Source organism: Aricia agestis, chromosome 5 (assembly GCF_905147365.1).
Source record: "Aricia agestis chromosome 5, ilAriAges1.1, whole genome shotgun sequence".
NCBI lineage: Eukaryota > Metazoa > Arthropoda > Insecta > Lepidoptera > Lycaenidae > Aricia > Aricia agestis.
Window position 1 is genome coordinate 17,090,439 of NC_056410.1, and position 12,691 is coordinate 17,103,129.

At 42.9% G+C, this 12,691-nt stretch overlaps 1 protein-coding gene across 3 annotated transcripts in view; it reads left to right on the plus strand.

Annotated features, from left to right (window-relative positions):
- Nucleotides 1–495: 495 nt before the first annotated feature.
- The window catches only part of LOC121727360 (vacuolar protein sorting-associated protein 13), an 88,068-nt gene continuing 75,872 nt past the window's right edge, over nt 496–12,691 (plus strand). For all 3 annotated transcript variants that reach the window (XM_042115149.1, XM_042115148.1, XM_042115150.1), the window contains exons 1-2: nt 496–819; nt 895–981. In XM_042115149.1, coding sequence (XP_041971083.1) covers nt 720–819; nt 895–981 — 187 coding nt within the window. In that variant the 5' untranslated portion in view covers nt 496–719. The remainder of the gene's footprint in view (nt 820–894; nt 982–12,691) is intronic.

Sequence of the window (12,691 nt, forward strand, 5' to 3'; positions counted from 1 at the left end):
AAAGAGTGATATTGTGTTTTTACATTATTTTCCTAAAATTGTGTTATATGGGTTTTTAATGTGTAATATTGGTAGGATATTAACCATTAAATATTCGTTATCGTGCACAAGTGTGGGAAAGTGATGTAATAACCAGAAACGTGCTCTTTTGTGTTCCCTCCAAAACTCCATCAAAAGTTTCAGTAAAGCGTCCTACCACTTTACTGAATCGACCGACTTGACTTCTTGACTGTATTGACTTTATACTTAGACTTTGACTAGACTTTAGACCTGACTGACCTGACGATAATATAGAAAAAATTGTATAAAGAATATTGTTTTCCCGCCATAATATTATACTCGACACTGGCCATGATTATAGCCGAAGTGCCATTAAATGAAAAAAAAAAGTTGCATACGAAAAAGGCTTAAGGTTATGGCTCTTTGAAATGTTACGAGAAAAAAAACTTTGACATTTGTTATGACTTTTAAATTTTGACAGAATTCACATTTTCTCGGTGCGAAAGTGTGTTTTTCGATTTTTCCTCCGCGAAATGAATCGTAATTTATAAAATTATTTCATACTGTGCAGCAGATTTATACTACTCCTACTCTAAGTAGAATAAATGTGATAAGTTTCGGACCGTTTATAAATATTACTTACTTCTTTCACGTGTAAATATGTAACTTTGCAGCTCTGTTTACTAATTGTCTTTTAAGCTTTTTATCCTAAAAGCACGATGGTTTTCGAATCTATCGTTGTAGACGTGCTGAACAGATTCCTGGGAGATTATGTGGAAAATTTGAATAGGTCACAACTTAAACTTGGAATATGGGGAGGTAAGTTTTCAAATTATAGTGCATGATGTCATCCTCCACACTATGATCGAAATTAGCACTTTATTTTTATTTCAGGCGACGTCGTGCTGGAAAATCTTATTCTGAAACAGAATGCTTTGGAGGAGCTCAATATTCCAGTTCAGACTGTATATGGCCACTTAGGTTTGTAATTTTTTATAGTTCAAGGACTTATTATAATATTTCAAATAATTCAAATAAATAATTGTTATGCCCGCTCCACACTCTCGCGAGATATTCGTGAGAATCTCAAGAGATTCTCATGTCCTATATTCTCCCGAGAGTGTGGAGTGGGCATTTTGAAGGTTCTCTGAAAATTCTCACTAATATCTCGCGAGAGTGCAGAGTGGGCATTAGGAACACTTAAAACCTTCTTATTTGTTAAATGGTTGCTGCTTAGGTTTTGAACTTATGTAAACATTAGGATAAAGAAATTAGGGAAGAAGTACATGGTTAGTAACAGTAGTTTTTGAAGCTTAGATCAGACTAGGTGTGATAGATCATGAGATATAAAGTAATATTATATCTTTGTGACTTTTTATATACTCAACACTAGATATTCCCTGCAACTTCGCTAATTCTAAAATTCATGTTATATCTAGAGTGAACTATTAAGTTTCCTAATAAAAACTATCCTATGGCCTTTTCCAGAATTCAAACTATGTCTATATTATAATTCTATCAAATCAGTGGCTTCAGGGCCAGGAATGGCAGCAAAGCGGCGAGCATTTTTAGTGTCATATGATTTTAAACCTTATCTTCATTATTGTAATACACAGTATCTCTTGAGAAATCACGGCCGCTAGACTTTCCAAGTTTCTCAAGAGATACTATGTATTAAAATAAGGAAGATAAAGTTTAAAATCAAATGACACTGAAAATGCTTGCCGCTGCGCTGCCATTCCGGTGTGAATCGACCCTTAGTGTAGAAATAACAGGCAGAAAGACTGAAATACACAGTTTCGCATTTCTCATTATATTGTATGGATTTGCTGATATTTATAAACTAGTACAATATAATGTCACTGCTTAGTGCTTATCTTGCCACTTGCTTTATAAGTGCTTAGCTAGATATTGCACATAACAATTTTAATTTATCACACTAACAATTCCCAATATCCTTTTTAGACAGTTTTTGTGTTTGTGAAGCCCTCCAAAGGCCAAAGATATACTTCAATATTTTAAAAATAAAAAATAAAACTAATCCAGTAAAGAATTAATTACTATTTCATAAATTATCAAGTCTACACCCTTTTATGTTGTGTCGCCCAGCTGACGGAACACAATTAATATTGAATTCATATAAGCTAATCATTAAACATAGCACACCTGCTAACCTACTAAATAATAAGGAAATGTTCACAAATATTACAAGCTTAGGTACTGGTATAATCTAATTGCAATAATGTAACTGTGCTAATGACATCACACCGTCCAATCTGTATTCCATTGTTGCTAATTATAACCTTGCCAGCGTGTGACCTCACTAATAACATTAATAAGATCACTAGTTTCGACAATTCTGTTATCAGGTGACCTATAAATGTTTTTGCGTGTTTATGTTATTTATAATTATTATAGGGATATTATTAAATGCACATCAGAATAATTTTTCAGCACACTACCTTAACTCCGCTAATTAACTGAATGCATACCAGTAAAACTAATGCTGATCAAAAAAAAAAAACAATTGATTAACTGAACATGTCCTTCAAAAAAAACTTAAACATCATACAAAACGAGACCGAACTCATACCAAAAATATGGTTCATACATCGGATATATTAATTGTAAAACTAAAATTTTAATTGTTTATCAAAAATACTAACTTGCACTCTAAATTGGACAATCTCACAACGGAATTTCTAAAAACGATATCGAAAGGTGCACCACAATAAAATCAATTTCTATTATCAAAACAAGTCTACAAATTGACAAATCGTGCAACTAAAATATTTTTAACCTAACTTTATTTTCTTTTTGTTTCTCTGTTTTACTGAAAAACATGTTGGGGCCTCCTCATCTAACGCCGCACTCACTCCCTTGCACTCGCTCTTTACTCTTTAGCGACCACAGATATATCTTGATCTATTTCTGTGTTAGCGACAAAGATTTTTGGTAATTATGATGAGATATGGTGAAAGATCATTCCAAAACTATATAATTCAAGGTTTCTTGATAAAAATTAAGAAAAATTATCAAATTCACTATTGTATTGTAATTGTATTATAGGTTAATAAATTTATTAATGATTCTTAAATAATTAATAGCAATGTTGGCCCAACACGACTTGATTGGGTTAGGTTAGATGCCACCTTCCATCATCATCTTAGCCATCGTGGTTATTTTTTGTGAACCACCTAGAAGTAAGAGCCCCGCGTAACGGGGCTCCGTCGACTCATAATTGAAGCCAGTTGTTTTTTTCTTTAGTAGCTTGTCAACCCCTAGAGTGCAATTCCTAAGCCGGAGGCTTAATTATTTTGCAATATATCGGTAAGGAACCCTTTGTGCGCGAATCCGACTCGCTCTTTGCCGATTGTTTATTATTATTTGTTGGCGACACGACAAACTCGGCGGGGCCGTGGTCGCCGGGTGGCAGAGCAGTGGACTGTATCTTGAAGGGTGAAGGATGCCGGATGGAAGATTCCTGGAGAAGGAGGTGCAGGAGACGAGAAGGAAACACAGGAGTGAACTTGGTACTGCTTGGAGCGGAGTGTGGTGGAGCAGGGCTTACGCATGCATCTGCTTGGCTTGTCGGAAGTGAATGTGTATGCACCGAGAAAGTGCGTGTTTATATATGAAATTTGTACCGTTAGAGCCCGTGGGGTTCTATCGGTTGTTGTCGAACGAATGCAGTCCGTTTATTGAAATATAACATTTTACACATAATATGACATCAAATGGGATTCTTATAAGCTAATACAATGGTAAACAAACATTCTTATAAGATAAATAAACAATAAAATATGTAAAACAAAGCCATGTAAAAAAGAGACAACAATAGTTCGAGTGCAACTATGCAAGAAAGAGACAGCAATAACAATTGTGTGAAACACACTACATTCCCGTGCGAAAGGGACAGCAATATTATAAAAATGAGACACAAGATAAACATTTTCCAATAGGAATTACTAATATGAAATCTTAAATCTAAGTGTAAACAAAAGGAGGGAATAAAACTAAGCTATTATTTACAGTCTCCCCCTCGTGCGCAAGCACCGAAACGTTTTATTCCTGGCTGCTTACGAGAATCAGACGAGAGGCTGGGCGACGAATTAGTCCGGCGGCTGTACGGACTTCTGCTACTCTAACCCGCCCGTCTGGACCTGGGAAAGTCTTTATTATTTCACCTCTAGGCCATATTCCACGGGGCATCGTTCTATCACATATTATAACGATGTCTCCGGGGTTGAGGTTGCTGTGCTGCGGGTTGCCGAGCCGAGGCATCAATTGGGGTTTGTACTCTGCTACCCATCGAGCCCAGAACGCTTCGGCCAACTTTTGCGCAGCTTTCCACGAGCGACTGTCTGCTGTGTAGTCTTTATACGAGCCGAAAGGTATCATCCCGCTTGACCTCCCAATTAGAAAGTGATTTGGGGTCAGTGATTCCTCGTTTAGATCAGGATTTACTGGTGTTAACGGTCTCGTATTTATGACATGTTCTGCTTCCAGCAACAGCGTATGCAACACTTCATCTGGGGGCGTCTTTTCTGTTAAGGTGACTCGTAATGCCGCCTTTACAGATCTCACTAATCTCTCCCAGGCGCCGCCCATGTTAGGGGCCCCAGGGGGTATTCTTTTCCAAATTATCTGTTTTCCGGAGGCGAAGACCTTCATCGCGTCGTCATTTTGTTGAAGAGCTTCCGTCACTTCTTTCTCGGCGCCCACGAAGTTGGTTCCGTTGTCGCTATATATGACCGTCGGAGTGCCACGGCGGGACATCATTCGGCGTAAGCTCATGATCATGGAGGATGCAGATAGGGAAGGCACCAGCTCCAGATGCACGGCCCGAGTGGTGAGGCACGTGTAAAGTGCGCCCCACCGCTTCTCGTGTCTTCGCCCGATCGTGACTTGCATTGGGCCAAAATAGTCAACCGCCAAGGCTGTGAACGGCGGCTGATTATGGGCCAGTCTTTCAGGAGGTAAGTCACCCAGGGGAATTTTAGAGGGAGTTCCCCTGTAGGTTCTACACCATTGACACTTGTTGCATATATAGCGAAGGATGCTGCGTAGTCCAATTATGTGGTAGCGCTGTCGGAGCTCGTTCATCACGGTTTGGTGATTGCCGTGGTTAAATACTGCGTGCGTGTGATGCACTAACAGTCGGGTAAATTCTTCCTTCGCATGTAGGACAGGCAGATTATATTCTTCCTTAACTCTGCTATCGAGGTATAATATCCCGCTGCGGTCGAGTTTCACAGCAAGTTTGTGAAAGGGGGACCTCTTCGGAGGTCGTTGCCCAGCCTCTATCGTCTTTATATCGTCCGCGAACGAGATGTTCTGACTCCTCTTGATAAGCAGCAATTCTGCTAGTCTGATGTGATCAGGAGAGATTTCCGTATTTACTGTTCTCTTGAGCAATTTGGCTTTAAATGCCTCAGCCGAGAGCAAGACGGTGGCAGCAGCGCGTACCAGGCGCTTATACTTCGAAAACCTTTCAACTTTAGGCAAGTAATCGTTATTTACATGGTCTACACAGACGTGAACCTGTTTAATTATTCTCTCCTCCCCTGAAGGGGGTAAGGGAGCCGCGGTCCGCTTTTCGCACGGCCATGTCGCGGGGTCGTCTAAAATAAAGCTAGGTCCTGTAAACCATCTGTGTGTCGAACTAAAATTCACCGGAATGCCCTTGGTAGCGTCGTCCGCGACGTTGTCGGCGCTCGGCACCCATCGCCAGTCGGCCGGGGTCGTTGTACTTTCGATCTCGGCTAGCCGGTGCGCGACAAACGACTTGAAAGTACGCGGATCGGATCTAATCCAAGCTAATACCGTTTTTGAATCCGACCAGTAATACGACTTTGTAATTTTGTAGTCAGATTCCCGTTTTACTGACTCTGCTAAGCGGGAACCAAGAACCGCGGCTTGCAACTCTAATCGCGGTATCGAAATTGGTTTCAACGGCGCTACTTTCGCCTTTCCCGTAACTAATCTAGCCGTCTTTGTGTTATTATTCATGCTAACGAAATAAACTGCGGCCGAATAAACTTTTTCGCTAGCATCGCAAAATATGTGTAACTCCCCCTCGCCAGAGGGCGGGGCAGGTACGTATCTTTCTATTTCGAAAGTCCTCAGCAAGTTTAAATTATTAATAAACGACATCCACGTAATGTGGTGTTCCTTAGTTATAGGATCGTCCCAACCTACGCCACTACGCCATATTTCCTGAATGAGGCACTTACCTACCATAGTTACTGGCGAAACTAATCCTAACGGGTCGAAAACCGACATGACGGCGCTAGTGACTTGCCTCTTGGTGGGTAAAATTTCCCCTGAAATTACACTAGATGGCGTGTTTCTGAGGTTCACGTTAAATCCTAGAGTGTCGCGAGCGTGGTTCCAAATGAGACCTAAAGTCCTCTCTGTATCGCTTTTTCCTAAAGTCGTCGCGCCGCTAATTCGCTTATCGGAAACGTCTTTTATTACTTCGGGCACATTCGACGCCCAACCGCGTAACTCGAACGAAGCGCCTAAGTTAATCCTATACATGGCATTGACCGCTTGCCTGGCTTCGTCCGCGTCGTCGAATGAGTCTAAGTAATCGTCCATATAAAAGTTCCGTTCCGCAGCTTTAGCTACCTTCGGGTACTCTGAACTAAAGTTTTGCGCGTTTTTATTTTTAACATGAATGGCCACGCACGGCGATGAGGCCGCCCCAAAAATAAGCGAGGTCATACGGTATTCTCGCGGGGGGATGTTTCTATCGTCGCCTCGCCACAGAAAACGAAGGCTGTCGCGATCCGACTCAATCACTTTTATTTGTAAGAACATCTCTTTGATGTCCGCTACTACTGCTATTTTTCCTTCGCGGAACCTAACTAAAACGCCGAAAAGCGACTGCAATAAGTCGGGCCCGGTTAGTAGCGCATCATTCAAGCATTTTCCCCCACATTTAGCCGCAGCGTCAAAAACCAGTCGCACCTTACCTTTTTGGGGATGAACCACTGAAAAATGAGGTAAGTACCAGGTGCGAGGTGATGTGGCTGGGGTGCTCACTAGTTCTGCGTAACCCGAACTTAGCAAGTTATTTACTTGTTTCGAATACTCTATTTTTAAGTTTAAGTTTTTATCTAATTTGTTCTCTAGATTGTACAGACGGCTTAGAGCTTGTTTCTTATTGTCCGGCATTACTTCATTGTCGGTTTTCCACAATAAGCCTGACTCATACCGATCGCAATCGTTCATTTTATTGCAAGTTCTATTTAAAACAGTTAACGCGCGCTCGTCCGGATCCGCTTTAGGTTTACGCGGCTCTATACCTAACGACTCTATGCTAAAATAATTCCTTATCAATTCTAACGCGGGATCCTCGGACTGCGACGTTCTTACGTGACTTATGAACTGAATATTATTTAAATTACGCGAGCTTGCGTCCTGCCCGTGCAGGACCCATCCTAATTTAGTTAACGACGCCACTGGCTGGCCCTTATTTCCGATACGTAATTGTCGAGACGTAATTAAGTGCCAGTTATCTTGGCCGATAAGTATCGTAGGCTTAGCCTGCTCGTAACACAGTTCGTCTTCTAATTCCGCTAGGTGGCTGCACTGTCTAACTAGGTCCTTGCTTACGGACTGCGGCGTAAGGTTCAAATTACTAATCGTGCTCGCGTTCATTTTTTCTAGATTTCGACTACACGCGCCGCGGATTGTTAGCGATATGTTGCACGATTCGGGGTCGTCAATTTGGTTACCGCCTACCCCTTCCAACTTAAGTAGCTGGCTGCGACCCCTGGGTGCTACACTGTCCGCTACCGTACGCTCAACTAGGGTCAATGTAGAGCCCTCGTCCAGCAAGGCGTATGTAGCGGTGGTGCCCACTGGGCCACTTATCTCAACCGGCACTACTTTGAGGTAGGTGTTTGACGCACGAACGTGATTTATTGAGCTAACATTGCCGCTTGCGGGCGGCGCTGCACTGCCGCTGCCGTGTAATAGCTTATTATGAGACGCTTCGCAACCGTTTATACCGCACGGAATATATTTACATCTGAAAGTTCGCCCGTGCGAGTTATTTAGACATCTAAAGCAAAGTTTACTATTTTTAGCTGCGTCCCATCTTTCCGATACGCTAAGTTTAATAAAATCTGCACAATTAATAGTCGTATGGGAGCCTGAACATACGGGACAATTATTTCTATTGGACGAGTTTGACGGAGCTTCCGTCGCGGAGCGTGGCGCCTCTGTCGCGGGGCGCGGCGTGCGATGCTTCGGCCTGAATGGTTCGGCCTTTTTAGCTGAGGGTTTGAACGCGGCTGCTACGGTATTACGCGGCTCGTACGTGACTTCGCAATCTGATCTATCACAGGAACTATCGCTATCATAACGCGTCGATCTATGAGTCCGTGTGCGAGTCGTGTTTACCGCGCGAGGTTTCATCTTGCCTCTCCTTTCCTCCCTAGCTGTTTCGTACGCGAACATCGCGCCGCACTGATCCGCCATAATATTTAAAAATCTAGCCATTAATTCGAGCTCCGGTGCTCCGGGTCGTTCAGATTTGAACTCGTACCACTTATATTTTAAAATAATATTTAACTTGTCGACTATTCGACCCACTAACTCGGGAGAATACAAATATTGTGGCTGGTTAAGTGACTTTATGGCCGCTACCGTGTTTGATATTTTACTCGCGAAACTACTAACATTGCGCCCGTCTTCCGTCATACGGGGTAAACGTTTTATGTTTTCGATTTCGGAGAGAATAAGTAGTTCTGGCCTGCCGTATCGCCGTTCTAGCGTATCTATTATTTCGTACGGGTCCGATACTGTGTATAGCAAAGCTCTAACTGTTTCGCGGGCCGCGCCTCTTAATGCTTTTCTTAACCTAGCTACATTTTGAATGTCCGAGAACATATCCGCGGTGTCATTAAAAACGGATTTAAACGCCATCCACTCCGTAATTGTTCCGTCGAAGTGGGGCAACTCATGAATGAATTTAGGCGTCGCTTCCGACCTACTCGAATTGACCGCTTGAACTATCGCGTTGGCTAGCAATGTCATGTCGCTAAGCGACGTGTTACCGGCGCGCGGTTCGATGTTTTCAGTCGGACGCGGGTCTCGTCCCGGGTTTTGAGCGCTTGTTGACGGCCTAACACATTGCTCCGAGATCCAGCCTTCAACTCGGGTTTTATTCGATCTGGGTGGCTGGTCCGCGTCGGTGGATTCTCCTAGCTCTATCCTAGCTATTTCCAGCCGACTCATGGCAGCTGCGGACGCCGCCCTAGCCCGTGCTAGTTCGGAGTTGTGATACTCTAATTCGGCCTGCAACGCGGATAATTTGCTGCTTGCTCTGTCCCCGGGGACGTTAACTATAGTGCCCGGCGCACTTCCTACATTTTCGACTACGTTGTCGATTTGTGCGGGTACTGAATTTAGTTTGGCCCTAGCGTCGGTACGCGTGCTGCTCTCCGTCGTGTCTTCAACGCCGGTGCCTCTGCTCCATGTGTTGGTCTCGTGGGTCGTGGTCTGCCCTGACGATGGCGTCTCTTCCCGCGAGGGCGTGGACTTGCCCGAGCGCAACACACGCGCGTTCTCCATTGCGCACGAGGGGCCCTAACCTTAAAACTAACACTTTTCACTTTCACTTCACTCAATGTCTTTACCTATACGTAACGCGACCTACCAAGCCTACTACTAACAGCCCGGTCAGCTTGCTACCGCGGTGATGCCGAACCGGGAATAGGAATGCAGGGAATAGGAAGGTAGGAACCTCCCGGTAGAGGGCGCGGGCGCTCACGGGTGCATCAGAGTGCGGGAGGAATGTCCGCACCCGTCGTTGCGTGCCAACTTGTGGCCCCAGAGCGTTACCGTACCGTGCCGGCGGGGTCTGACTGTTCACCTGGGTAGGTGTGTGGAGGCGTCAGGTCGTCCACAATGCTTCCGTGCGCTCTGCAGGGGCCGTTTAACACCGCTAGGTGGCCACGCACGTTAATGAGGATTGCTTCCAAGTAATCGGTGGAGGTAAGCAAAGCCAACCACCAACACTCGCGCGTACTTGTTTCTTTCTTCTTTCTTCAGAAGGTAGACGCTGGCCTTGGCTGCAGGGGCTTCGTCTCTTCTCCTGTGTTTTCTCTCTTCAATCTTCTCTCTTCTCCGGGACTGGGCTGCCGTCTTCAGGGCGAGCTTCTCTCTTCTCCAGGGCTGGCTGCAATCTTCAGGGCGAGCTTCTTTCTTCACGAGCTGACGCAGTGATCCGGCTTCTGAAGGACCAGTTGTTGGCGACACGACAAACTCGGCGGGGCCGTGGTCGCCGGGTGGCAGAGCAGTGGACTGTATCTTGAAGGGTGAAGGATGCCGGATGGAAGATTCCTGGAGAAGGAGGTGCAGGAGACGAGAAGGAAACACAGGAGTGAACTTGGTACTGCTTGGAGCGGAGTGTGGTGGAGCAGGGCTTACGCATGCATCTGCTTGGCTTGTCGGAAGTGAATGTGTATGCACCGAGAAAGTGCGTGTTTATATATGAAATTTGTACCGTTAGAGCCCGTGGGGTTCTATCGGTTGTTGTCGAACGAATGCAGTCCGTTTATTGAAATATAACATTTTACACATAATATGACATCAAATGGGATTCTTATAAGCTAATACAATGGTAAACAAACATTCTTATAAGATAAATAAACAATAAAATATGTAAAACAAAGCCATGTAAAAAAGAGACAACAATAGTTCGAGTGCAACTATGCAAGAAAGAGACAGCAATAACAATTGTGTGAAACACACTACATTCCCGTGCGAAAGGGACAGCAATATTATAAAAATGAGACACAAGATAAACATTTTCCAATAGGAATTACTAATATGAAATCTTAAATCTAAGTGTAAACAAAAGGAGGGAATAAAACTAAGCTATTATTTACAGTATTGTTTATAAACTGAGTTACCATTCACTGTGCCAAAGTTTAGTCCATATTAAGTTAGCACTTGATAATTTTTATGTGTTCTTAATTATATGAACATAACAGATTAAATTGGGTTTTATTTAGAATAAATGATATTCCTAAAAGTAATTTAGGTGATGGTTTTCCTTTAAAAAGTTGTAGTATGTTTGTTGAACTAATGAACTGTTAGATATACTATTTTAATAATAGTTATTCGTTCAGTAAAACAGTTTCGCAAATAACTTTAAATAGTATGCTGAATTCGCATTATTTATGGTGCACAATTAGTGTGCAAGTCAGTATTTTTGGTGAAACTTTCAAATATTTTGATCGAGAAAAGGGAATATCCAGATATTGATTTAAATACATGCCATTATTATATCGTGAGAGTAATATTATTTAATATTATTTTTCATGACGTGGGAGAGCCATGCTTCGGCACGAATGGGCCGGCTCGACCGGAGAAATACCACGGGCTCACAAAAAACCGGCGTGAAACAGCGCTTGCGCTGTGTTTCGCCGAGTGAGTGAGTTTACCGGAGGCCCAATCCCCTACCCTTTTCCCTTCCCTACCCTCTCCTATTTCCTTCCATACCCTCCCCTATTACCTTCCCTACCCTCCCCTATTCCCTTCCCTACCCTCCCCTATTACCCTATTCCCTCTTAAAAGGCCGGCAACGCACCTGCAGCTCTTCTGATGTTGCGAGTGTCCATGGGTAACGGAAGTTGCTTTCCATCAGGTGACCCGTTTGCTCGTTTGCCCCCTTATTTCATAAAAAAATAAAAATAAGTTACTAAAAAAGTGGTCAATTGCATTAAAAATTCTGAATTAGCATGTGGTCCTTTTTCAAACTGAGCCTTTTTATTTTTACGAGCTTAGTGTTCACGCACACAATATACATTATACATGTGCATATCTAAATATTAATACGTGAGAGAAAAACTTTGTAACCCTTTTTACGAAAAATGGGGTAACGTAGGTGCATGAAATTTCGCACAGTTATAGTTTATATGGTGAAGGAGTGCATCGAGCTAATATTATTTTAAAATTATGCTTTTATCATATATATTTTTAACAAATAAAACGTTACACACACTACGACACTACTACTAGGAAAAATGACAGATTTTGGAGTGACAAGCCTATACATACGAATTATACTCATAATTATGGTTGAAGTCTGCTGACAACAAGTTGAGAAATTGAAAATGGATTATTGTTTTTTTTTATTTAATTTTAGATACTATTAGACAATGCTTAAACGGCCAGTCTGAGATCAGCTGAGTCCCAGAGACAAGAATTGAAAAAAACTATGATGAAGTCAATATTTTATACAAAATATAGGTAGTAGTCCTAATGTCGTTGAAAGTAAGGTCGAATTTCGACCATTGGGCGATCTCTAGTAAATTATAACTACGCTGTTTCATAACCGCGCGTACGTAGTTCGACTGGACGATCCCAATGTGTGCGCCCCGCGGCGCGCCTGGTGCGCCGTGAAAGGCGAGAGGGGCGCCGCGAGTCGATTCTCTGTCATAGTCCGAACCCACAAATATTATAAAGAACTCTCCTGGCAGTCGGGTAAAAATAACTATAATATTAATTATTTAAAGTAAATATTTGTTAATTCTCTGTATTTTTACCTGCTTAATCTAACTATAATCATTAAAGCGTCTCCCAGACAGACGCGGCCTGCGGTGGCGGTGGCTGTGGCGGTGGCGGTCAGTTGGATGACTTGGCCGCGTGGCCGCATATGTCTGTGTCG